Source organism: Astatotilapia calliptera, chromosome 23 (genome assembly GCF_964374335.1).
Source record: "Astatotilapia calliptera chromosome 23, fAstCal68.1, whole genome shotgun sequence".
Taxonomy (NCBI): domain Eukaryota; kingdom Metazoa; phylum Chordata; class Actinopteri; order Cichliformes; family Cichlidae; genus Astatotilapia; species Astatotilapia calliptera.
This window is the reverse complement of record NC_137443.1, coordinates 22,172,485-22,200,108: the sequence shown is the minus strand read 5'-3', so window position 1 is coordinate 22,200,108 and position 27,624 is coordinate 22,172,485. Positions and strand designations below refer to the sequence as shown.

The 27,624-nt window shown below is 38.4% G+C and overlaps 1 protein-coding gene across 9 annotated transcripts; it reads left to right on the top strand.

The window, feature by feature from the left end:
* The first annotated feature begins 662 nt into the window (after positions 1 to 662).
* Positions 663 to 27,478, top strand: rpgrb (retinitis pigmentosa GTPase regulator b). 9 transcript variants are annotated; one of them, XM_080297866.1, is made up of 18 exons: positions 663 to 799; positions 2,760 to 2,885; positions 3,521 to 3,613; positions 4,314 to 4,376; positions 4,457 to 4,615; positions 5,426 to 5,575; positions 6,026 to 6,184; positions 6,376 to 6,531; positions 6,646 to 6,770; positions 7,370 to 7,561; positions 7,676 to 7,862; positions 8,370 to 8,464; positions 8,559 to 8,618; positions 8,734 to 8,949; positions 17,650 to 17,829; positions 17,930 to 17,975; positions 18,088 to 18,203; positions 23,442 to 27,478. In XM_080297866.1, the coding sequence occupies exons 1-18, from the start codon at positions 769 to 771 to the stop codon at positions 23,475 to 23,477; spliced, it is 2,190 nt and encodes a 729-aa protein (XP_080153992.1). In that variant the 5' UTR covers positions 663 to 768; the 3' UTR covers positions 23,478 to 27,478. The 9 variants fall into 9 exon arrangements, with proteins under 9 accessions (XP_080153992.1, XP_026014922.2, XP_026014921.2 ...); XM_026159137.2 differs by lacking the exon at positions 23,442 to 27,478 and adding an exon at positions 20,663 to 22,767 and having other exon boundaries at positions 18,091 to 18,203; XM_026159136.2 differs by lacking the exon at positions 23,442 to 27,478 and adding an exon at positions 20,663 to 22,767.
* The last annotated feature ends 146 nt before the right edge of the window (positions 27,479 to 27,624 follow it).

Below are 27,624 nucleotides of genomic sequence, written 5' to 3'. Positions count from 1 at the left end.
CCGCACTACTCGCTGGAGAGCTTTGCAGTTGTAGGCAGTTGTAACTATAATATTGGCCATATTATATTTACATTACCAAAGTGATATTACCTTAGTCTCATGAACAAAATTAGCTAATTGTTATTTACTAGCTAATCTTAAAATGACCGTTAAGTACAGAAATGAAGGCCAAAAATCATGTTTTACAGTCCTGTGGTCTCAGCCTCAGATACTTATCAAATCAAGAAACAAACAAACAAATGAACAAAATATCTTCTCCTTCATTTCTGTCAAACAAAGTTGCATGACACGTTTCCAGCGGTTAGTATCAATGGTTACTAGGCAACCTGGGCAGCACGACGGAACCTAGACCGTCCCATACAGCCCATGAGTTTGCAACAAACTTGCCGTTTATTTTGCAAATCGAGCTCAATACTGCCCCTAGCGTCCTGGAGCACTTCCGTTGTGTTTTGGTTTTTGCATATGTTTTGAATTTTGTAAGTGTTATAGAGTTTGTAAGTGTTTTGGAGTTTGTACATGCTTTGTCTATAGGGGCCACCGTAGTTTTTTACTACTTGCTACTTGCTTTACTACTTGCTCATGTAAGTTTGAGACCCCTGCTATAAATAATGAGACACATGAAATGGCTCTGTTTCTTTAAGAGTCACGTGTGTTCCTTCGTAGCCTAGGAGAAGTTTTGTTTACTTCCGGGTTGTTCGAGTCGAAAACAACAGAAGGGTACCAACACGCCCACAGGCGCGGATCAAAGCGGATTAAAGTACCGCAGAGATGGCAGGCGAAGCTGAAGATGACATTCCGGGTAAATATCAGTCATTGTCGCCTCTTCTGGCTCTCAGAGAACCGTTTGTATTGTAAAATATTCTTTAACTGTAATGTTCACCTTCGGCTAGCTTCAGGCTAACGGAAAGTTAACCTCATGATATTGCATTTCTCCTCCCGTTATTCTGTTTTACTCTACACGAGTGCTTTAGCTATTAAGGTCAAATAGTTTTTATGAATTTTTTCCTCATCATTCCTCACTTTGAATCACTTTGATAGTGATTAATTGTCAAGTATCTTTTTTCCCCTGTCCTGATATTTTCATATTTTATTGTCGATGCCAATGTTCAACTCTACCACATGTCAAAGGTGTTTTTTTTTGTAGTCAGTTGCATTTACGCTCAAACAGTAAAAGGAGAGGTAAAAATAAAAACGGTCTTACTATGGTAAATGGTAAATGGCCTGCATTTGTATAGCGCTTTTCTAGTCCCTAAGGACCCCAAAGCGCTTCACACTACATTCAGTCATTCACCCATTCACACACACATTCACACACTGGCGATGGCAAGCTACATTGTAGCCACAGCTGCCCTGGGGCGCACTGACATAGATTGTTTTAATTTCATGAAAGTGCTTCTTATGCATATCCGTGTCTATAATAACACTAAAGCAATAAAGCAATAGCAAACAATGCATAATTTTTTATATTTTGATACAAAATACATTTTGTTTTCTCCCCCCTTTTTGTATTATTGTGTTTCTTTTACTCTGTTTTCTTTGATGAAGGAATAAAGTAAGTAAGTAATAAATGACCCCATCCAAAGAACATTTTTACAAAATCTGTAACCCTTTAAAAACGTTTATGTCATTTTTTTTCAGTAACAAATAATGCCAAGTATTCAGATCTGCAGCACTCAAATTTGAACGTTTTCCTCCTCTTCTTTTTTATGCAGACTAGATCTTTTCCAAGTGGAAAAATATGTTATTCCTGAATACATATTTTGGCGTAGACTTCTTGTTTGAGAAGACAAGACATTTGAAGACTTCACATTGGGTTAACTTGACTCTTTGGCTAATTTTTAATTAATGTGAAAAAAATGTAACCAAAATGATGCTAGTTAAATGGTAAAAACTACTAAATAAACATTTTGAGTTAGTTTAGTGTCTTAGTTTTGGTTTATTTGTTGGGATTATGCAAAACTTTAAAATATCCAAGATGCAAGCAACAAGTATGCACATAGCCATAAACCACGTAAACAAAAATATATACAGTAAGTTACTATGAGAAGAGAACTGAAATGAGAAGATTGTCTCAAAATGTTAGCTTAATAACTTGAAATTTCGAGTCAGGTATGAAAAACACAATTTTGAGTCATTAATTAAAAAATTTTCAAATACTAACCTCAAAATTTGAATTATGCATAGCAAAAGCAGTTTCTGTTTTTTAGTGGAGGACACAAGCCTCTATAGACTGTCCACATGTTCAGGATCTGAAAATTGAAGTCAAGACGTAGAGTGCATCAAACCTCCTTTCTTTTTAATGGCCATCTAGGCGGTAATGCTTGTAGTTATAAATCAAAGCTTCCTTATAAAGGAGTCTATGAGAAAATGAACCTGCTCCTCCCTTGATTTCTTACCTCAGTAAACACTTTTCTGATGAATTCTCTGAGCTCCAATGCTTACTTAATTTGGTAAATTATGGTCATTATCAGAATCAGAAAGGAGGATGAAGCAAGTTAGGACCTTAATTTTGACTGACAAGTTGAAATCATATGAGCACGCTGTGTCCTTTGGTGTCACAGTCAGATCGTTCCACAGCAAATTACGTCTGGATGGAAAAAAAAAATTACTCAGCTTGAGGTTTCACTAACACTAGACTGACATCAAGGTGGCTCCATCCATCCATCTTTTATATAAAGGGCTGAAACATCACATTTGGTGTGGTTAAACTTGAAAATTAATCCAAGTTGGTGATTGGTTTTTTTGGTCTCTTCTTACAGAATCGGGGGCAGTTTTCACTTTTGGAAAGAGCAAGTTTGCTGACAACATTCCAAGTAAATTTTGGCTTAAAAATGACATCCCACTCAGAATAGCGTGCGGCGATGAGCACACCGCCTTAATAACAGGTGAGAGCCCCTCCTATGTTCCAGGTAATACTCATTTACGTGTTTGTACACTGCTGACAAACGTGAAAGCTGGAAATACTGTTTTGATTTAGTTTCACTTGCGCTGTCCTCTTAAAATATGTCTGCTCTAACATATCAGAACTGATATGTTTTCTCGGTTTTGTTTAGATGTACAAAAATTAGATTTATTAAAAAAAAAAAAAAGATAAATACATTAACCTCCATTTTAATATTTGGATTATTTTTTAATGTTGTGCTTTACAATATTAACCTACTGTCATTTTTAAAATACAAAATTATTTTTACTCTTTACTTTTGTTTGTATCTACATGTTTACAAAAAATATATATTGTATCAGTCAAGTAAGTCAAAATTTCAATACATTTCTTCAATTTAAATTTTAGTTTAATTTCATGGTTATCTTTTGAAGGGGATTTTTACAATTACGTACAATTACTTAATTTGAGGAAAAGCTTTCTTTATTATCCAAATTAGATTTTCAGCTTTTTTCTCTTATCTTTTTTTATTATTTTGTTTTGTGACTGTAACTGAATCCAGCCCCGTGTCACTTTAAAATGAATCCTGCTGAAACATCACAGAGTCCCTTTCAGGAGATTTTCTCTGTGTCTTCACAGAAAATGGGAAGCTCTTCCTGTTTGGTAGCAACAACTGGGGCCAGCTCGGCCTTGGCTCCAAAGTGACTGTCAACAAACCCACCTGTGTCAAAGGTTGGTCTTTATGGCACCTTCTCACTGTTTCAGTTCTAAAAAAAAAGTTATAGAGGATGAGTAGTGCCACTGAAAGCTGCTTTCAGCCAGTTTAAACAGGCAGTGAGGAGGGAGTCCCTGAAGAGGAGGAGACAAAGCCTTCAAATAAAGTGTGACTTTGTTGTAAATATAATCTCAGTCTAGAGGGCTAATAATCTGCTTAAATCTGGAGGGACATTAGCTGAGAAACAGTAAGTGCCACTCCTCAGATACAGAGAAAAGGATGTGTCCTGTATGAGGTTTGTTTAAGTGTGAATTTAATCTGAAAATTACTTTAAAAAGAAAGGATCATTCTTACTGGAAATAGTTGTTCAATACAGAAAATCTAAATGTAATAAATAATCCTAGAAATTAAACTCAAGTCTGATTAATTCTATTTTCTGGCGATTTTAGTTTTTTGGTCATTAGTAGATGGAGGGAGCTGGGCCTCAAAATTTATGCAATGTCTATGTTGGAAAAGTTCTATATAATATTAAAAATGACCACAAGTCTTTAATAAATTTTATAACAGTTTGGAATTATTGTATTTTGCATTGAATTGTACTGAGAACACTTTGTTTTTCTTCATGAATCTTTTCTAAAGTTATCAAAAGATGATGAGGTAAGCTGCGCTCTCCAGATTACCGTTCCCATAGTTTTAAATTTCTTTGTGATGTTTCAGCCCTGAAGTCTGAGAAAGTTCAACTGGTGGCTTGCGGGAGAAACCACACGCTTATCTGCACAGGTCAGTGTTTAGTGTTCACAGCTGTTTTCTTTCAAGTGCTGATGAATATTAAACACGCTTGTGTTGATGTGTGTCTGTAGCCCAAGGGAAGGTGTATGCCTCAGGTGGGAACAGCGAGGGTCAGCTGGGGCTTGGAGACTGTGATGAGAGGACTTCTTTCAAGAGACTTGATTTTTTTGATTCACAAGGACCAATCAAGATGCTTGCTGCGGGTTCGAACACCTCAGCAGCTCTCACCGGTAAGATCCACACAACACTGTAATTCAGCTGTTAGCTCTGATCACAGCTAATCAGAGCTTAACTGCCAGTAAACATTAAGGGAAGTCATATAATAAATGTAAATTAAATGTTAGTTAATTTTCATTTTAAGGTTTTTGATCATTTTTGATGTATATTTCATAATTGTGCCTACATCTACACTAAGATATGCAGTTTTTGTATTGTTTTATTCATTATATATGTATTTTATCTTACTTTATTTAATTGTAAATTATATTTTTGCTATTTTTTGTTAGTGTAATGAGATTAAAAACATTAAAATTTTTAATGTATGTTTTTTTTACCTTGGAATTTAATTATATAAATATATATTGAAGATTAAATGAAATTAAAATTAAATATATACATATATCATACATATTGTACTACTGGATGTTCGATTTTATTTTTTTGACTTTGCTCATAAATTAGATTTAAAGTAAAAAAAAATCTAAAAACATTATTGATTTAAAATTATTTTTTTAAACATTCATGTTTTTATATTTTTTGTATTTTGTTTAAATTTGTATTTCATCTGTATATTCTGTATTTTCTGCAGCATCTAAAAAATAAAAAAAAAGATAATTTCATGAAATTCATTTGTAATTAAATTATAGTTATTCTGTTATCAAATGAAAAATTTGGTTAACAAAATTGAAGTAAAAAGATTCCTTATGTTTTAGAAAATGTTGCAAGTTTAAAACTGAAGTGTAGAAGAGAGAACAAAGTGTCGTTAACAGATAAATGTGTTCCCAAAATAAACGTAATCTCTTTATTTATTTCTTTTCCAGCGAGTGGTAAACTCTTTATGTGGGGTGATAACACAGAGGGTCAGATTGGTTTGGGTAAGGAGAGTCAGGTGTCATCACCCCAGGAAGTCAGTGTAGGCCGACCAATCAGCTGGGTCTCCTGCGGGTACTACCATTCAGCTTTAGTGACAGGTGAGTAGAGATAGGTCCCAAATAACCATTCATCACTTTGCAGTGAGCCTGCAAATCGCACATGGTTACAGATAGCATAAGGAACATGGGTGACAGTGGCTAAAATATAAAAGAATAATTCTCACACGTGTGTATTTATACTAATGTAAAAATCAGAACAATAAAAGTTTTTTTTTAATGCAAGTTAATTGGCAAAAATATCTTATTTCCATAGATTTTCATTCACCATATTATTTTATAATTTAAAAAATCAAAACTCCATTGTTCATTTAAATTTAGGTGTTTTGATTTTTGCATATAAATATTATTATAGAATTTAACATATTTTAAAATCAAGTGACACTTTTTAAAAAAGTTTTTTTAAGTTTAACCAGAATTTTGTTTCCCCTATTCGTTCTGGACCTAAAACCAGTGGATAGCTCTGAGTATTTCCTATTTTTGTTTTCCAAGTGGATGGCGCTCTGTACACATTTGGCGAGCGGGACAGCGGAAAACTGGGTTTGGGCACCCACCAGCTTCCAGGGCACCGAGTGCCTCAGCTGGTGAAGAGCATCAAGGAGCCAGTGACGCAGGTGGCCTGTGGGGGTGGACATACAGTGGCACTCGCAGGTAAATGTCTGATGACAGCAAATAAGACATGTTATTTATTTATTTCCTTTAAATAACTAACTGAGAATAATATTCTCAGTTGGTTTCCCCCTTCCTTCAATCTTACTAAAAAGTTACAGAATGCTCTCAAACAGGGGAATAAAATACTGCAGCATGCTGCAAACGCCTCTGATTGTGTTGGTTTCTTTCAGAGGGAAGTGTGTACACGTTCGGCCTCGGTCAGTTCGGACAGCTCGGCCATGGGACATTCATCTTTGAGTCCCGGGTGCCGCGTTTGGTTGAGCACTTCAAGAAGGGACGAGCCTGTCAGGTGGCCTGTGGAGAAAACCACACCGCTGTCATTACAGGTAAATCTCAGCTCGGTTCATTAATGCCGAGCTTCTCATTGACAACAGAGTGGAACAGAAGAGGTTCTTCACGGATCTGATGTCAGAAATTTTAATCTTTTTTTTTTTTTTTAGAAGACGGGTTGCTATACACGTTTGGAGATGGCAGACATGGAAAACTTGGTCTGGGGGAAGAAAACTTCACTAACCAGTTTAAACCAACGCTGTGCCTGCGATTCCTGAAGTATAATGTTCAGGGAGTAAGTGTTTCATACAGACAGGTTTACATTTGTTCATGCAGTAGAACTTAAAATAATGTATAGGAATTATTTAATTAGGCTTGGAGATACTTCATAAGTTTAAAGACAATGTAATTTTATTGTCGCATTTCTTATATCTTTTTAATTTTTTGTCTTCACTTTTTACATTAAAAAAAAATTATGTTCGTTTTTCAATTTTTATTCATAATTGCATATATAACATAAAATATATAAAATTTTAAATGAGTTTTACCTTTTAAATTTTTTTTAATTTTTTTGTAAAGCACTTTGAGTGCTCAGAGTAGAAAGTGCAATATAATAACCATTCCATTTGTCTTTTTTTTTTACCTTTTATACTCTTTAAATACATAATTTAAAAAATTATGTATATTTGTGTCAGTTTTGTGTCAATTTTTAAAATGTGTTATTATTTTTTTAATTACAAAAATCCTAAATACATACATATATAAAAATATAAAATTCATTTTATATTTTAAAAACATTTATTTATTTATAATCATATATATTTTCTATTTTTGTGCATTTCTGGGTGACTTTCATGCATGCAAATACTTTAATTTGGTTGCTGACGTGTCCAGGCGATGTGCGGCGGATGTCACATGGTGGTGCTGGCTCGGCCGAGGGCCCGGGGAACCGGTGAGGTCACGCTGGAGGATGACGATGTGACGGAAAATTTCCTGGAGAAACCATACGTGGAACTGCTGGGTAACACAGTTGACTCATCTACGCTGCAGAGGAGCCTCTCAGCCCGGGTTCGCAGGAGGGAGAGGGTGGGTATGAGGACAATGAACGTGACACTTTTTATAGTTTATCTGCAGATAACAGTTCGTTTCTAAAGAAGTTCATGGGTTAATATCGCTCATTGGCTAAACCCTCTGATTCAGGAGCGATCTCCAGACCAGTTTGGCACCATGTTCCGCACGCTGCCTGCCATGACACCAGGTAACCTCCTCCCGCCACTGACAGCCTCCAGCCAGACCATACCACCACGACTGGCTCCGCCTGAGGTGATCCACGGAAAGGTGCTCAATGGCACTTACCAGCACAGGAACGAGGAGTCGACCCACCAGGGTACCTACTTCATCTGCACCGCCATTGCCTCATCCTCTTTCTGTTACATCAAAGTTTTGGACAATATTATTTGCATTTTTGTTAGACTTTGGGGAGGTTGTTGTCTTTTTTTTTTTGTCTCCTTGAGTCACATCTCTGATAAATCCTATCCCTTTGGCTTCCTCAAGATCCCTTATTCATTTTTATGAAAACAGACACCTGTACGGTATATGTTTCTAAGACCTAGAAGCACTAAGATGAAGTTGGGAAAAATGAGAATGTGAGCTCTGTATTTTTGACATTTGACAATTGGTGTTCATGTCGTTCATGCCCTTTCCCTGAAAGTTAAATGAGTTTCTCTTGATCTCAAGGTTTTCTGCAGATTTGAAATCTGTAAGTAAAGAGGTCAGATTCTCAAAATCTTGATTTTTTTTAAAAACATCTTACGTATTTGTTCATCTTTGTCACTATGTGATATTACCTGTATCTGGAAAGCTGCTGCTGAAGATAATGCTGTCCTGTTTTCAGAGCTGGCAGGTGGGGAGACAGACAGTGTTGTGGAAAGTCTGACAGACACTGACAGCGTGAGAGGTCTTGGAGAAACCAGAGACTTCCTCAACATGGTAAGAGATCAATGACATCATCTTAAATGTTGCTCAGAAAAAAAGACAAATATAACATTTTGCTGCTGATTTCATCTCTGCTCCTTCCTGACAGACTCATGTGATGAAGATAGACCCCAGTGATAAAACCCTCACGCTGTCTCCAGTTCAAAAGGTAACTCAAACTCTTACTTTGTGTGCTATGTCCTTTGATGTTTCTGCATGTCTCTTCCTCTCTAATGCATGCCTCTTTTTTCCATCCTTTTCTTGCTTTCTTGCACCGAGGATAGAGGAAGGGTAAGAATGGTAAGGCTATAAAAGAACAGAGTCAAAGAAAGCAGAGAAAGCTCTCAAAGCAGAGCAGTTTCTCTTCCACTTCGCTGTCTTGTAAGAGTGAGGCTGCCTCTCCCCTCCGGGCGTTACCCACTGAACTCCTGAGGAGTCGTAGCACTCGTACTCAGGGCCCGCAGAGCCCCCAGAGACATCAGAAAAGCAACCAGAACAAGGTGAATCTGATCTTGGCTGTAGAGGAGTTGCAGGAGAGGCCCAGTAAAAACAAACCTACAAGCATCAGGGACATAAATAAGGCAGCATCCAAAGAGCAACAAATGCAAGTTCACAGTAAAAGCCAGGTGATAGGGGTTCACAGGAAGCTGGCAGCAGACTCAAAACAAAGTCCAGAAACTATGAAGAAAAGTTTAGATTTCAACTCTAAATCTGCTAAAGTTGAGAAAGTGAAGTCTAAGCCTGTGAGGGTTAAAAGCAAACCCACAGGAATCAGTTCACCAGGTAAACTCAGTCATACAGACTCAGCAAGCTTTCACCTGAGTGACACTTTGGATGAAGAGAGCATAGTGGGCTCTCAGCAGGTTTCTGAGGTGAAAAAAATCCCCAAATCTAAAGAGAAGAAAATAGATTTGTCTAAGAAAAACAAGAATGAAAAAAACATGAAAGAAGCTCAAATCAAAAAAGGGTCAGAGGTTCAGGAAAAGTCAACAGATCTCAGCCTGCTTGTTGGAGCTGCTTCGCTCGCTGCAGGAGCAGCTTTGATCCAAGCTGGAAGACGATTAAGCTCCACATCCCTTTCTGAGAACAGTTGTGCTGTACTTAAAGAGGGTGTGACTAAATCACTGAGTGAGGAATCTGAATCTTACGCTGCCAATTTTAGCCACAGATCTGCTGTCAGCATCAACATCATACCCGCACCTGAAAGTCCTGAAATGAGGACAATCTCAGATCAAAGTGAACAGCAGATGGACTCTGCCGCAATCAAAGAGGAAGAGGAGGATAATGACGAAGAGGGTGAAGAGGAAGAAGGGCAGACAGATGCAAAAGTAAGCGAGGAAGAGGAGGATGTTAGTCACATTATTAAGAAAGTGGCAGAGAACACTGAGGATGAAAAAGAGAGTGACACTCTTCACTCTGGAGAGAAGTCAGACAGCGATGTAGATGAGGAGGAGGATGAGAGCAATGTTGTGGTAGAAGATGAAGAAGAGGAGGAGGAAAAGAGTGGAGTAACAGAAAGTGAAAGCAAAACAGAGACTGAAGAGAAAGACAGAAACGGAGGTGATGTAGAAGAAGAGGAGTCGGAGGAAGAGGAAAGTGAGGAAGGGTCAAGTCACGAAACAGAGAGCAAACGTGGAGATACTGAAAGTGACTTGGAAGAAGGGGACGAGGAAGAAGAAGGGAGTTTGGAGAGTGAGGGTGAAGAAGATGAGGTTGAAAGTGAGTCTGTGAGGTCTTCAGAGAGAGAAGAAAGTGAGGAAGAGAGGGAGACCGAAGAAGGAGAAGATGAAAAAGAGGAGGAAGAAAAAAGTAGTGCTGAAGAAGTAGAAGAGAGTAGTGAAGAGGAAAACAGTGAAATTGAGGAAGAAGAGGAGGCGGAGGAACAAAGTGAGGAAAAGGAGGAAGAGACAGAGGATGAGGAGGAGGAAGAAGAAAAAGAAGAGGATGAACAAAGTGAGGAGAAGGCGGAAGAGACAGAGGATGAAGAGGAGGCAGAAGAAAAAGAAGAGGAAGAAAGTGAGGAAAAGGAGGAAGAGACAGAGGATGAGGAGGAGGAAGAAGAAGGAGAAGAGGAGGAAGAAAGTGAGGAAAAGGAGGCTGAAGCGGAAGATGAGGAGGACCAGAGTGAGGAAGAAGAAGACGAGGAAGAGAAGGAAGATGAAGAAGAAGAAGAGGAGAAGGTTGTCAAAAAGAAAAGGTCTGCTGAAGTGAAAAGACAAAGTGCTAAATCAGCAACTAGAAGCAAACTAAGGTTAGGGGTCAAAGGTCAGGCGGCAGGTGAGTCAGAGGAGTTCTGGGATGATGTTTTACCTCAATACCTCAATCTGAAATAATAAGGGCCCTTATATCAATATTATTGATTTATTGATTTATTGAATAACAGGAAATGGACACGATCAAAGTCTGAAAAGTAAAAAATAAAAATAAATATTGTTATAAAAATGGCCATACTAGAAAAGCTTGATACAGGTCACATTACTTTTTCTGTATAAATAGTTAAAACTACATTGTATTCAGTTTTGTATGAGATTACTCAGTTAATTAATTAACATAACCAAAACAATGTCAGGAGAATAAATTGTATATTTTTATATAAAGTTTTGTCATCTGCAAAGAAAATCACTAAAATACATTTATGTAAGAGAAGGGAAGACAAAGTGGATTAGCCAGACAGTTAAGCCAGTTATATTTTTAAAATGTCCAGTAATAGATCTTTGTAGCTGTATGAAACATTAGACATTTAAAGTCAATATCACATAGTTTACATTAGTGAATTAGCATGTAATATTGACCCTTTCGAAATGCACGACAAGCAGTGTGGATGTGACTGAACAATAGAAGGCAGGTAGCTTAAAAGATCAAGTATCCATGCTAATGCTGGTGAAATAAGGATTCAATGTCTTGGTTAAAATTGCCTTGCAGGCAGTACTTAAATGCAAAAGCACAACAGATGTGGATTTCACATAATTATTTTTGTTTTTCAGTATTTAATTTTTTATTGACCTTATTTTTTCCTAGTAAGATATTATTCTTTCTCTTTTTGCACCTGGAGACTATCTGAGCTTTCATGTTCTACACAAATTTCCATGTGTTTATCATCTATCTTTTGTGTTTGCCAAAACTACTTAAGTAGAATTTTCAGGTATCTGTACTTGAATCAAGTTGTTGTTTTTTTTCAGATAACTTTTTATCTTTACTCCCTACATTTTTAAACAAATATCTGTACTTTCTATTCCTTACATTTTCAGAACGTCACTGTGCGCCTTCAAACATCAAACCGATTTGAGGCTAAACAATAACACATGAGAGGAAATCCAATTTGTAATCACCAGAGCATGCGCCATAGTGAGGGGTTTAAGTTCGGGCCTGTGGTTTATTTGGAGCAACACCAGGACGAGTGCAGGTGTCCATGAGTTGTGGTTGCATTATTTCTGCATCTAGGTAGTGCTATAAAGGAGGGGTAATTTCAAATGCAGCATTTCTACCAGTAAACATCAGCAAACACAAACTGTTTGTGTCTACAGTTTGTCACAGTGTGTTGTTAGCCAAAGGTCCAGACACTGTATTTCACAGGGAGAGAAAAGAAAGAGCTAACTTCACTAAATGATGGAAATAGATAAGGAAGACAGGAGGTTATATTTATAAGTACGGACTGCTCAGTGGTATTTGATAATTTTTTTTCATATTGTGAAGCATGCTGCAAAGCAAACTAAGCTAGATTATCTGTGTTAGTTAAAGGTTGCATTAAAATAATCTAGTGCAGGATAAGATGGTTAGCGTTCAGTAAGGTGATGTTATGAATTTGAAGTTAAGTTGATGAAGTTTAGATTCATTCACTGAATTCCACCTCTATATTGTTTAGTATAGAGACAGCATAAACAGTGCTGACAGCAGAGAACAGCAGGGCAACTCATAAAATATCTTCTTACATTTGTTGAATTCAGTTCTCCACAGAGAGCAGTAAACCTCAGAGCAGTAGCCCAGATCAGTTGATCACAGCCTGTACACTCAGAAAATATACTGGAGCCCACAATAGAAATTGTGATTCTTTTCCCCACACTGAGCCAATTAGGGCTGCTCGATTATGGCAAAAATGATAATCACGATTATTTTCACTGAAATTAAGATCTCGATTATTTGACGATATTTATTTAACAATAACAATGTATTGAATAATGACTTTAAAGATTGTCAAAAAATAATATAAAATAGTGTGCAAATACTGATAACAGTGCAAATGTTTGCAATATAAAAAATAAATGAAAAATGAGTTCTGACTCCGCGAACCCATAATGTTTCCACACCACTGAAGTTTTTTTTACCTCTCTTTTCAACCAACGGCAGTCACTCTCCTCTCCAAATAACTTCTGCTTAGCTTTCCGAGCTTCCCTCGGGTCCTCTTAATCAGCGGTCCCCAACCCCCGGGCCTCGGACCGGTACCGGTCCGTGAGTCGTTTGGTATGAGAGAGTTGAGGCTCAGGTGTGAAATGTATAGTTTTCAGGGTTTTTATCGGTTTTCAGCGTTATTTTGTTATTGTTTTTATCGTTTACTCGGTTTTCCTTGGTCTTTTCACATGTGTTATGAATAAATCTTCTTTTTTTCGGTACCGGTACTAGTTTTATTTTGTTGTATTTATCCGTGACACCTTAAAGGCCGGTCTGTGAAAATATTGCTGGGCATAAACCGGCCCGTGGCGCAAAAAAGGTTGGGGACCGCTGCTCTTAATTGTTGTGACACGTGTTCGAAATGCAGAGACGTGCGCTCGATTTGCCACACGGAGCAGCGCGAGAGTAAAGCACGAGGGAGGGGCTAATAATCGGCTCAGTCATTTTTAATGATCGTTGAAAGCCCAGATCGTAATCGTGATTAAAATTCGATTAATTGAGCAGCCCTAGAGCCAATGCAACCTATTTTAGGGTTTCACTACCTACTGAATCCCACTTTCACCCCTGAGTGTACTCATTTTCTGCTTAGAGGCAAAGTCATTTTGTACAATGGAAGCAAAAGAAAATAGAGCTATTTTTGTTTCCTTCTTTTTCTCTGCTTATTTTCTCATTTTCAATTAAGATTTAAACTAAAGTTTGCATTCTCATTTATTAATATTTTATTATTACATTAATACAGCACAAGCTTCAGTTAGCTTTGCACAAAAATCGCTAGTAGAAACGTCCTTCAAAGAGGTACTTTTTACTTTCTTACTTTGAATACATTCATAGCCAGTACTTTTTCACTTTTACTTCAGTAAAGAAGTTAAATCAGTACTTAAGTACAGAATGTTTGTCCTTTTTCCACCTCTGGAATACACAAGCTTCTTTGTGTTTATCTGAATTTTATGTTTTCATTCTGAAACAGCTGGAACATTTGCATGTACTGTGCCTTTCCCTCTTACATGTTAACCACACCATCTTTTTGATTTCATATATTATGAATGTGTTTCTTTATAGCTTTCTGAACCCTTTCTCTCATAACGTTGTGTTGTTTTGGGCTGCTTTTGTATTTCCATCCAGCCTTTTGCTTTTGGTTTACAGCAATGCTTACTCATGTTTGTCTTAAGTATTGATTTAAATGCTTTTTGGTTTACTTATATTTCCTTGGAAGCCTTTTCTTTTTGCTTCTGCTTCTGCTCAGTTATGCATGGCTCTTGCAACCAGAACTCTCTGAATTTCCAGTATTATGACTAATAGAGTACCCAAATATTCTTCAAACCTTCAGCCTTAATCTTTGTCTTGCTCAAATTTAAATATTTTATCTGGAATTATTTATGTTGCTATTTCTATTAATTTGTATTTGTAATAAATATTTGTGTTGCATTACAATGTGTTTTTTTTTTTAATGTATTATGACATAGGACATTTGTTAAAGTAGGTCTTAATGATACTTAATAGTCACAATTGTTTGTGTACATTCACTACTAAACAAGATTGTATTGGTTATTTAGACCAGGCTGACATCTGCTTCTGCTTCCATCTCATACGTAATTGCATGCCAAAATCTTTCATTTTTGTAAATGTAAGTTTCTTCTGAGAAATTTAAAAAAAAACTCTCAAAAAAACAATCTCAGTGGAAAAAAGGCAAAATTCAATGAATGTTAACCATTAGACTGTTGTATTTATTGTATCCAGTATGTCTTGCCCTGTTATATTTTGATATACCTTTATTAGTCCCACAAGGGGAAATTTCATAAGGCTGCCGACCTATTGCACGCAATGGCGGCGCCATCTTACCCTCCGACCATACATACATTACACAAAACATCACATGGGGAAGACAGGTCAGAGAGGTATAACAATGGAAAATGCACCACACGAGGAAAGATAAGGAGAAAAAAATAACTCCCCCCAGACTGAGCTCCAACAGGGAGATCAGTTTGAGAACAGAAAATAACACCTCTGCACATAGTACATGAAAAAACTCTTAATACACCAAAGAAACACATGACAAGCAACAGGGGTGGGTAAAGGGGTGAGAGACAGCCGATGTAGACAGTACATCCGGGCCTGCAGCCTGTGCACTGGCCTCCCTGATCCACTGTCAGCATCGGAAGGGAATAAGCGTCGAAGGCGTTTGGAAAGGGAGGGGGGATGAGTGTGTGCATATCAGTGTATATGTATGTGTGTGCGTGTCCACAGTTCAGCTGAGACAGTGTCCTTCGCCCTGCTAGGCTAAGTAAACAGTCTTCCAGCCAACCCAGGTGGTCTTGCATGGAATGGGAAGGAACAGACTAAACACAGTCGTTATCAGGGTGTTTTTGATCGGCTCCAGCCTTGAGACCGCAGCTGGCACCAAAGGGGTATCCGCATGAAGTGATGGTGGTTTTTACTTTAGTGCGAACAGGTCATATGAATTTCAAAGCAGTTCTACAGTCCAACACTGGTCTCTCAATCTCCTGTTGGAGAGCCGCGAGCTTCGTCATACTTGCGTTCTGTGATGTTGTCATTTCTTGTGCTCCACGAGCCGATTCTGAGAACTCGCGGCAGTGTGCCTCCCCGAGATGTCATCCAATTTGCGCCCAGAGATGTTATTCCAAGCTAGCCCTTCCGAGATGTATCCAGTCTGCAGTCAGAGATCTTATCCTGAGTATTCACAGCAGCCGTAGCCTCTCCAAGATCTTATCCGTGCTGCACTCAATGAGCCCATTTTGAGAAACTCACGCCTCTCCCATCGTTCCAATCCCAGCGGGCAGCCTTGTGGGGGTTTGAACAGCCGGTTCCGCTTCCTTAATTCTTCGATAAGTCAGGGCCATATAATGCCATATAATGCCATATAATGCCTGGAAAAGACTACAGCGAATCATGTGGCTTTTTTCTTTCTCTTTCTCTTGTTTTTAAGGCACTACACAGCTCTCCAGCTGACACAGCTGATAAATAGGATGGTATCGTGAACCTTAATTGATACTACGATATACTATTAAGTATATTGTGTTTGAGTGTTTTTTAAAATCTATTTTAAATAACACTCAAACATTTTTTTAAATTAATTAATTTTTTTGAAGGACGTCTTTCTACTGAAACACATTTTATAAGATTTTCGGTGGAAATAGTAGTGGTTATAAACAGGTTCTTTGTGGGACACCATGTTCATTACATGCAAGTTAGGTTAAGGACAATCACGTATGCAGATAATACCTGATTAGCAGGGTCAGTGGGAGTTTTATAGTATATTCTTTGAAAGATAATAAATAAATAAAATTAGTTTAGAAGAAAGTCACTCAAGTACTTTGAATACACATCGAATATTTAATTTATTTTATTTAATCTCTCACTACTTTATTCTTTTTTCAAATTTTGGGGGGATTCAAGCAGTATATCATTAAATAGACAAAAATTGAAAAACAACTGTCATGACTCTGCAGGGCACAAAAGCCCATCGGGCTATATGATAACCCAACAGGCGAGGCTGAGATAGATTTTGGTCGCCCGACCAGAGATATCTGTAGCTCCGGGACGTCGGGCTAGCGATTTTGCAAGCCCCGAAGAGGAAGATTTTTTTTTTCTTTGGGAGGTAGCTGAGACCAAGAGCTGAGCTAATGAAGAGGAAACATTTGACTTTATGATGCAAATATTTAACTGAATTATAAGAAAATCTGCCTTTTTCAGCCTCAACTGTCAAAAATATCACAGTGGACACTGACAAACTCACAAACTCACTTTGTCAGTAAGGTGCCAGACTAGCATATTTCAGAAAATGATGATGTGAGGAAAATCTGTTCCTCTGTTTCAGTGTCTGGTGTGTTCGGGATAAGATAAGGTTTGACCTGTTTCGTCTAGTGATGATGCTGTTTTAGTGTAGAGTAATACGTCTAATTCTAGCATCACTATAGTCTTTTCCAATCATTCCTTGCTTGTCAGTTAATTCAGCTGGCAGAGCTTATATTTTATTCTGTATAGTAAAAACATTAGCATCAAACTAGAAAGTGCATATTTTTCATGTCCTTTACTTGTTCTTTATTTTAAAGAACAAAGGAAAGGACAAGAACTGAAAAAAATGCTTTCCATTCATTGCAAATCGAAAGCAGTTTTTTTTTCTTCAACTTAAATAAACTCATGCCTTTGTCTTGTTGTTATTGGAATCTGCTAATATTAACCAAGCAAGGCCTCAGTCACACAGACCTAGAGACTGGATTTGTAGCCACAGGTCCTGAAAAAAGGTGAATTCCACTACTAGGTGGTGAGTGGTATCTAGAGGTTGCTGGCAGTGTTGGATCAAAAACCTTGTGATTGCTTTTGTCACTTGTGAGTTATGGTGATCACCAGTAATTTCCAGGGAAGATGCCAAGTTGTGTGCAAACACTTGCAAACCAGTCCCAAAGCAATAGTAAAACTGTAAAAAAAAAAAAAAAGTATTACATAAACCAGATAGCGAGACCGTTGCCATGGTAAAGCACAACTTTTTTCCTTTGAAGGTGAATGGTCTGCATTTCTGGTTTGTGTCACACACTTGACAGTTTCACTACCACTCATCAAATAGTTGGTGAGTGACCAATTAATGTCTTCTTTAGTGTCTTCCTTGCAATCTGCAGGTGATCTGCTAGCAGCTAAAACAATGACAAGGGTGTTTTCATGGTAGCACATACTGACTTTTCCATAGCAACCAGAAGTTGTGAGAGAATCACAGACAAATCTCTAGGCCTATGTGGCTGAGGCTTAAAACTGCTTATGACTAAATATTTTTCATGTCCTTAATGCTCCTGTTTTTGCAGGACTTGACAAAAGGGTTTGCTGAGACATGGACCAAAGGCGAGGAACAAGGTCAAGAGGAAGAAGAAGGAGAGGAGGAAGATGATAAGGTTGATGATGATGACGAGTTGGAGGAAGACGAGGAGGAGAATGACACACTGTTGTCCTTGACAGAGAAACCAGTAGAAGAGACCCAGAGTTGTGTAAATAAGTAGCACTAAGTTGAATATCGGGCATCTTTGGTTTTTGTTGGTTATTTGTGATTAAGATGGATTAACATGTGAAATGTGATCTTCCCTGAAGCCCAAAGAGGTGAAAGAAGAGCATGTGCCTGATGGACAGCAAAGAGGTGACTGATTTTATCCTTAGTCAGCTGCATGTTTGATGAAAAATCTAAGTAAAGACGGTTAAAAAGAAATTAAAAAGACAAGACAGATAACAATAATGTCTGGTATTACCAGCAGCTGAAATCAGTGAGCAGCCCAATATCAAAGAAGAAAAGACACATGAATATACCACATCAGCCAACGGGGAGGTAGATGGAAACTCCAAAAACCAGCCGGGCTCCAACAAAAAGGTACAATAACTGTGAACATTGGATATATTCTTTGTACTGTGCCTTCAAAACACTCTCAGAAAATAAACTTTATTTTGCCTGTATGGGCACAACACTCCTCACTATGGGATTACCTCTATGGTGCTGTTTTTTTATGTGATTTTAACATTCATTGTTTGAATTTCAAGCGACAGTTATAGTGGGGCAAAAAAGTATTTAGTCGGCCACCGATTGTGCAAGTTCCCCCACCTAAAATGATGACAGAGGTCAGTAATTTGCACCAGAGGTACACTTCAACTGTGAGAGACAGAATGTGAAAAAAAAAAAAAATCCATGAATCCACATGGTAGGATTTGTAAAGAATTTATTCGTAAACCAGGTTGGAAAATAAGTATTTGGTCAGTAACAAAAATACAACTCAATACTTTGTAACATAACCTTTGTTGGCAATAACAGAGGTCAAACGTTTACTATAGGTCTTTACCAGGTTTGCACACACAGTAGCTGGTATTTTGGCCCATTCCTCCATGCAGATCTTCTCGAGAGCAGTGATGTTTTGGGGCTGTCGCCGAGCAACACGGACTTTCAACTCCCGCCACAGATTTTCTATGGGGTTGAGGTCTGGAGACTGGCTAGGCCACTCCAGGACTTTCAAATGCTTCTTACGGAGCCACTCCTTTGTTGCCCGGGCGGTGTGTTTTGGATCATTGTCATGTTGGAAGACCCAGCCTCGTTTCATCTTCAAAGTTCTCACTGATGGAAGGAGGTTTTGGCTCAAAATCTCACGATACATGGCCCCATTCATTCTGTCCTTAACACGGATCAGTCGTCCTGTCCCCTTGGCAGAAAAACAGCCCCATAGCATGATGTTTCCACCCCCATGCTTCACAGTAGGTATGGTGTTCTTGGGATGCAACTCAGTATTCTTCTTCCTCCAAACACGACGAGTTGAGTTTATACCAAAAAGTTCTACTTTGGTTTCATCTGACCACATGACATTCTCCCAATCCTCTGCTGTATCATCCATGTGCTCTCTGGCAAACTTCAGACGGGCCTGGACATGCACTGGCTTCAGCAGCGGAACACGTCTGGCACTGCGGGATTTGATTCCCTGCCGTTGTAGTGTGTTACTGATGGTGACCTTTGTTACTTTGGTCCCAGCTCTCTGCAGGTCATTCACCAGGTCCCCCCGTGTGGTTCTGGGATCTTTGCTCACCGTTCTCATGATCATTTTGACCCCACGGGATGAGATCTTGCGTGGAGCCCCAGATCGAGGGAGATTATCAGTGGTCTTGTATGTCTTCCATTTTCTGATGATTGCTCCCACAGTTGATTTTTTCACACCAAGCTGCTTGCCTATTGTAGATTCACTCTTCCCAGTCTGGTGCAGGTCTACAATACTTTTCCTGGTGTCCTTCGAAAGTTCTTTGGTCTTGGCCATGGCGGAGTTTGGAGTCTGACTGTTTGAGGCTGTGGACAGGTGTCTTTTATACAGATGATGAGTTCAAACAGGTGCCATTCATACAGGTAACGAGTGGGGGACAGAAAAGCTTCTTACAGAAGACGTTACAGGTCTGTGAGAGCCAGAGATTTTCCTTGTTTGAGGTGACCAAATACTTATTTTCCACCCTGATTTACGAATAAATTCTTTACAAATCCTACCATGTGGATTCATGGATTTTTTTTCACATTCTGTCTCTCACAGTTGAAGTGTACCTCTGGTGCAAATTACTGACCTCTGTCATCATTTTAGGTGGGGGAACTTGCACAATCGGTGGCTGACTAAATACTTTTTTGCCCCACTGTATAACCTTTGTGTAAAAAACACACCTTTTCAAAGCACTAAGGACTGTGTGAGAAAGCCAGAAAAAATCCACACAGGGCAGGAAAGCAAAGGTTCCACATAGGTTCAGTCCAAAACCATGTTGTTGTGAGGAGACAGTCATTAAACTGTCTCCTGCCATTGAAACCTAGAAGACACTGCACAAATATCATTTTTTAGTGGTTGGGAACATAAAACATATATATCTTTCTAGTTCTTGAAAAGTTTTATGGCATTACCTTAAGGTCTAATCAGCCTTAGAGCATACATTAGTGTAAATTGTACCTGTGTCTCACTGTATAGTTTTAAAAATTATAGAAGAAAGTAAACACACAAGGAAAGAAAAGACAAAAAATCAAATGTGAAATGTTTAAACTATCAGCTGAACAGATGTGCAGATGAAAGTAGTATGAAAACGCCGGGTTAGAGTTCTGAATCCCATTTTTAAAAACCTCAGTATGTTGACCAGTGTTAACTTTGACAGCAAATTTTGATTTAGTTTTATTTTTAGTCTTTTCACTAAAACGTAGTTTAGTTTCAATCATAATATAGACATTCAAATTCTTTTAATTTTAGTCTTTGCATAATCCTTAACCTACTTTACATGTGATAAACAGAAAGGTAATTAGAGTTAATTATCTCATCTTTGCCCTCGCAGCTCTCGCTCTTTAGACGACTTTCGTCCTCCAGGCCCAAGCAGACAAATGACAGAGATCAAACCTCAGTGCAGGGCCTTGCCAGCGGAGACCAAGCTATCCAGGGAGAACCTCCATCTCCGGCTGCTGCCATCAGTGCTGTGACTCACCAAGGTCGAGCTCCGCAGCAGTCTGGCTCCAGAGGACCTCGCTCTGGAGCCTGCACTGTGCTATAATTCCATGAAAAAAACTCTCAGATGGCCTCAGTAATCAGAAGAAGAGCAGAGTGTGAACAAGCTAATTAGCTGCAGATTCCCTCAGTGATGCACAGCATCATCAGCAAATACACTAATCAGAACAGACACAAACAGAGAAACTGAATCCTTCCTTCTTATAAACAGTACAAACTTACCACAAACTCATTTTGACTGAAGTCTTCTATTCTGGAAGGTTCTAAGCAAAAGATTGTGGCTGCTCATTAATCCTGGGCACACAGAGGGTAATACAACATCAAACATCCTTCGAAACCTCAAGGAAGCACATTGTTCAGCCAAGAAAACACACAAAAACTTTGCATTTGTTAAAGGATTACTCAACTGTCAGAGACTATAATATGGCTAGGAAAGGTTTTTATTTTTCTGTAAATTATCCTGTCACACCTGAAAACCCTGACACCGCGCTGACTCCAAACAGCAGTGGAAAGAAAAAGTAGAAATTTTGATATGATCCATGTTAGGAAAAAAACACATCTGAATGTTTGTCCAGCCTCAGTCACACAGGTCTGAAGATTGATTGTTGATCCCCTGGTAATCTCTGGTTGCTAGGGAAAAATGAGTGAGTGGTTGCTGGAGGTTCCTGCTAGCCACTTGGAGAAATCAATTGCAAAGAAGGTGCTGCACTAAAAACTTCATCCTGATGTCTTAGGTTGCTAGCATATTGCCGTGGTCGCCTGTAGTTTGCATGGAAAATGCTAACCTATGGGTGACTGTGGCAAGCTGCTTGCAGCCAAACAATTGCAAAGAGATTTTTGGTGCAACACTGTATACGTCTTTGTGATCGCTTTCATATCCATCAACCTTTTGACAACTGGTCAAGGAATACTCATGGTTCTCTAGTGATCAGTGGTTGCCAGGGTGTCACTAATTAGTCTAAATGTCTGTATGACTGGGGTTAGACCTCCTCTAATGGAGTATGGGACCACTTGGTGGCTCCTCAAAGACTCTTAAAGTGGACCTTTTTTCAGATTTTTCTGTTCTTGGCTCTGTGTGATGTCATACGGAGTGGATATCCTTAATATGGTCATCTGTGAGCAAAGAAACTCCACCTACCTGTGGTGAAAACTGTTTGGGACGGGAGAAAAGCAACCCCTAGTATCTGATAAATAAGGATTATTTTGAACTGTGAATCAATCAAAGCTGCTCTAACAGAGTCGAAGAATAAAAGTTTGGAGGTTCAAGTAATAGAAAAAGGTCAACTTTAAAATGAATTAAAACCACTAAAAACCTTCAAACGGACCTGAGAGTAATGCTTCATAGATGGAGCAGAAGGCAGCTTCTGAGTGATGTATTTTTTTTCTCTTTTCCTAAAAAACAGAAGAAAAAAACACAACTGACTGACTAATCTCTTTATCATATTTTGTGTTTTTTTTGCTAGTTATCAAATGTTTCTGTAAAAGTTTTAAAGGTTTTCCAACCCTTTGATTCCACTTTATTTCCTGTCAATCTAACTCTTTCCGCACTGAAGAGTTTACCTGGAGTATTCCTTTACGTTCTTGTGTTTTACTTTCTGTTATTCGGGGTCCCATGCTTTGGAGTCAGCAGCTGGACGTCCCAGTGAATGTTTTTGTTTTCCTCTCCTGAGCCTGTGTGTGTGTGTGTGTGTGTGTGTGTGTGTGTGTGTGTGTGTGTGTGTGTGTGTGTGTGTGTGTGTGTGTGTGTGTGTGTGTGTAAATAAGATTATTTATTGCTCATCCTGGAGCACATTTGCACTTTTAATATAAAGGTTTCTTAGAGATGCATTACTTTTACATTCTGATCCAATAATCTCATTTAATCTCTTGCTTATGTTGATTTTTTTTTTTAAGTTTGGATTTTTGTGATAATAAAGAATTTTATATAAAGCGACAAAACAGTCTCAGTTTCCCTCCTTTTGTTTTTGTTTCAGTGGGAACATTTGTTGTTTACAAGCACTGTTTTTCATTTATTATTATTTATTATTATTTATTAAGCAGCACTGAAATACTTTTGAAACTCGATGAAAAGAAAATGGATGAAAATGTGAAGTTTGCAAAAGAGGTTAAATGGTAAAAAGCATCTGAGCAGGTGTACATAACAACGTGGCTGGCGAGTTACGATAAAGTGTACGGATAGTCGATCTGCGTCATTTAAAGAGGTAATATCATGACAAGGAGTTATGAGGAGTGAGGACAGGGTTGAACTCGGAGTGAGGTGTTTTTTTTAAGGCTGATATCTGGTAGTAAAAAAAGGGTGAGACAAAATTCAAAACAAATTTTAAACTTGTTTATTTATTCATTATTATATAGCGTTAGCATTGGGAACATGTTTCATGCAGTAAAAGATAACGATAAAACCACAGATCTACACTGATTTGCTATCAAAATCGACAGTGTACTGCACTTACGCCTCACTCTTCATCAAACTTTTTTATTTCCTGATTCAAACCAGCAATGATCAGATAACAAGCATGTCACGCTGGCTGCTCTGAAAAGGACCCACTACTAGTTTGATTTCACTAGAAGAAAGACATTACCTGTGGATTGTGTGTGTGTGTCTCCTCATTTAGCAGACACGCTACAGGGACTCAATAATCTTCATTTGATCTGGACCAGGACTTTTCTCCAGACATGACTGAGGTTTCTATGATGGGTTTTGTGCTTCTTTTGTTTGTGGTGAGTCAACAAAGAATTTTATGTCTTTACAAACTGAACTTTGTTATTTACTTATTACTTATTTATTTTTTAATGGGCTTGATCGGCTTTTTCAGCTAAATTTCTCCCAGACTGAAGAAAGAAGATAAATGGGGCTATTTAATAACATGTGGTTTAGCAGTTTTAGCAGCACCAGAATCACTTCAAACATAAACGAAACTTTAATACTCCTTTTGGAAGAAAACAGGTGGCCTCGATTAGTATTTATTCTCGTGACTGTCTTTATTTAGCTGTAATTATGCCTAGGATGGTGAATACTATATTAGAAGAAAACAAAACACCTCTGTGAGATCAGAAATTCTAGAAAAAGCTGTAAAACAGACTTCAAAGTCTTTTCCCTTCACTTCAAGTATCCTATTGCAACAACACCAAGAAAAGCCAATTGGAATGGGAATTTCACTAAAATTAAATTTGACTGAAACTCCTCAGATGGAAAAAGTAAAACCCAAGACAATTTTCAGGGAAAAATGTTTTTATGTCATGTGTCAGGAAGAGATCCAGAGAGTGATAAAAAACAATGAGAGAAGCCTCACATTTACTGAGTCAAATAATCGATTAAATGCATTTTTGAGGCTGTCATTTTCTATATCTGTATGTATGTTAAAATCACAATAATTATTTTACCAGAACTGAGCAGATAAAAAGTCTGAGAAATCAGACAGTAGAAACTGAGTAAGAGACAAGAGGGCAAAAGATAACAACTAAAACTGCTTGTTGACTTTTCTAATTTACTAAGAGCCAGGCTTTCAAACGAATTAAAACGTTGGCTGGGTTTGGTTAATTAATGAGCTGGAGTGGAAGACTGTTGAGGTCAAAAGTCCTCACTGAACATGGTGGATCCTCTTCAGGCAAGTATTACCCAGTATTTCCCAGTATTACCTCGAACCCAAATGTTGAGTTTGCTTAATCCACTGCATCCTGTTTGTCTCCAGTCGCCAGTGTTGGTCAAGTTACTTGAAAAAAGTAATCAGTAACTAATTACTGATTACTTCCCCAAAAAAGTAATCCCGTTACTTTACTGATTACTTTTTCAAAAGTAATTAATTACTTAGTTACTTAGTTACTTTTTAAAAACACGATTTACAACCTGAATAGGTGATAAAGCGATAGATCTTTCAGCCCAATTCTACTTTTTCTACATAATCCATCATACAAATTATAATCAAATGGAAAAGTCTCTTTTTAAAACTTGTTTTATTAGTTTTAATCTTTTAACTTCATGCATCAAGCAAAAATTTAATTATATGCAACATTCTCTTGACTTGAATAAATTAGTTTAACATTTAAACCTATTTTCTACACATTCCAGCACATAAAATAAAATATTTTTTGTGTTTACACTCACTCTTTCAAATAGATGCAAGTAAAACACAGCAGAAAATAAATAAAGTCAAAGACTCAGCGGTCCTGTTGCTCTATTTTCACCTGTAAAGCAGGACTGAGGTAGGCGGAGGTTTACCCTGGTGCAGGTATGCCGCGGTCAGTTGAAGAATCCGCGAGTTTCTCTGTGAGTTTCCCATTACGTCATAGCACACTCGGTGCTTGCTTGGAAGTTTAGGTTTTTTTTGCTGTAAAAAGAAGTTTTCTTCCCATGCACGATGGACGCTAATGTTTTTGTCACTTTTTATGGAATCAAACTCAAAGTAAGGTCAGTACTTCCACGCTTTAATCGCTGCATGCTCATACTCTCTCCCGCAATCGATATGTTATCCATTGTTGATCTGCACACAGCTGTTGTCACTAACGGCCAGTGTTGGGACTAACGCGTTATTAAGTAACGCGTTACAGTAACTACGTTATTATTGTGGTAACGAGCACGGTAACTAGTTATTATGCCAAAACCAGGAACGCGTTACTCGTTACTGGGATTTAGATAGGGTCATTACTCGTTACTTCGTGTGGTGGCTATCGCGGAGTTTCGACAGATTCAGTAACATTAGCAAGTGGTGGAGGCCAGCAGGTGGATGAAGGAAAGGGGACGCAGAAGGAAAAGAGACCCGAGGCGGCCGCCGGTCCAAGTGTGAACTGAACTTCAGGTAAGAAGTTATGACCTGCAGTCTCTCTGGGTCAGATATGAACCAAGTTTAGGTGGAGTTTATTTTCGTTATTCTGACTTTTTCCATACTGCGTGCTAGCTAGCATGACGGAGTTTCTATACAGCTGGGTGGTGCTATGAAGTTAATGATGTTGAACTTTATTTTGTTCATAAGTTATTAGAGTTGCCAACCGTCCCGTCTGGTATTCAGAGAAAATATTACGCGTTTCGTATTGAGGTGAAAAGGAACAGTTTGTCCCGTAATTCAGCTACAATGAAAAAGACACCAAGCTGGAGTTATTCTGTGTCTTTGCTGCACAGCTGCCTCTTCTTTCATTCTCCCCCCTCCCTCTCCCGTTTCTACTTCAATCATGAAACTGATCAATGATCAGCTGATCGTCTCTCTTGTTTGTTTATCGCCCACTTTGCGCCGAAAGAGGAAACCAGCGGATGTCGCGCTAAACAACAGCAGCACGTTTAAGCTTGATCAGCTGTTGTTAGAATTTACTTAATATTAATTTCTAGTATCAGCTGATGTTTGCTGGAGCCACAGCTGTAAACCTGCTGGTCATGATATCGGTTTGGTTATGTGATGAGAGGGAAACATGAAGATGAAACCAGGAAATGTCCTTACTGAATCATCAGAGCTGTGATAGAGAAACAGGTTTACCTTTTAGTTAACATGAATGAGTTGAAGGGAAGTTATGAACTGTTTCTGAGAGACAAATAACCCCAGGATCCTTTTCTAAGTAGCTGACAGCTGGTAACTGTGCAGGGGCAGGTCTAGCAAAGTGTTGCCAGGGGTCCATGTAGGGCATTAAAAGGGAAAGGGGGGCACAAGGAAATACTTTCTTATTCTCATTTAAAATGTCTCACTTTTAAAAAAATAATTATCTGAGTCTTGCAACAAACAATTGATAGATTGATACATATATACCATCAGAACAGTGAACATCACTGTCACAACAGTGTTTGTTTTCATTCAAAGGCTTTATGATTTTTGCTATAATGGTGGGCCCGGGACGATTTTTTTGTCCCAGTCCAGCCCTGTATGAAGCTCATCTTCAGTCTGGTGTTACCTACATCTTCCTATTCAGAAGGCAGAATTTCCGAGTTCTGAGTACAATCGAAAGCACCACAACTGCAGTTTTTGTGTTGGATGTAAAAAGCAGGCTAGGATAGAATCAGGTGTGGCAATCTTGCTGGGTATCCAGTTACGGAAGCAACACATTAACAAGAGAATTCTGAGTAAAACCAAAGTTACTTTCTGTTACGTGTCTGCAGGCTGCATGTTTTCTTTCCCTCCCCTTTTGTTTGCCATTCCCTTAGGTCGCAGACTGCAGGCTGATGTCAATCTGGGGACGTCCAATTAATTAGAGGAGGGAGGCCCTAATTGGACAAACCAGGAGTGAAGCCCTTGATAAGGAGACTCACCTGTGGCTGGGCGCGGCTCTCTTCCCTCCTTGAATTGTTTGACACATGTGTGACGTTTCCCTGCTGTCTTTCTTTTGTTTGATGATTGTGGTGGGAGTAAAGTGGACTAGGTAAGTTTGGGGACCCCATACACTTACTCACGTAGAGTCTTTGTGTTAGAAACACTAGGTAAGTAGGTTGGTGCCACCCATGTAATTTTGAGCTTGTTTTAAGTTGAGGTTTAGGGTCTTTCTCTCCTGTTTGTTGCTTTTCTAGGATAGTAGCTCAGCTCAGCTAAGTTTTGGTTGTGTCTTTTTGGTGTTTTTTTTTTTTTTTTTTTTGGCACAACCTAACTGTCCCTTTTTCCCCCACATTTGTTGTTTGAGTCTGGGTTGTTTATTTTGTGAGAGCGCCGCCATTAAACCTTTTTTCATAACACCTGTACTGAGTTTCCGGAGTTGTTGTGTTATCCCCTCCTGCCCTCGGGGAGACGTAACACTTTCCCTAGTAACTAGTTACTCTGAAAGTAACGAGTAACTTGAAGTAACTGAGTTACTTTTGATAGAAGTAACTAGTAATGTAACTAAGTT

Coding starts and splice junctions, on each gene's coding strand:
- rpgrb (XM_026159131.2), top strand. CDS start 769: ATGGCAGGCGAAGCTGAAGATGACATTCCGG. Junction 4,377..4,456: donor CCACACGCTTATCTGCACAG/GTCAGTGTTTAG, acceptor GTGTGTCTGTAG/CCCAAGGGAAGGTGTATGCC. Junction 8,465..8,558: donor CCAGAGACTTCCTCAACATG/GTAAGAGATCAA, acceptor CCTTCCTGACAG/ACTCATGTGATGAAGATAGA.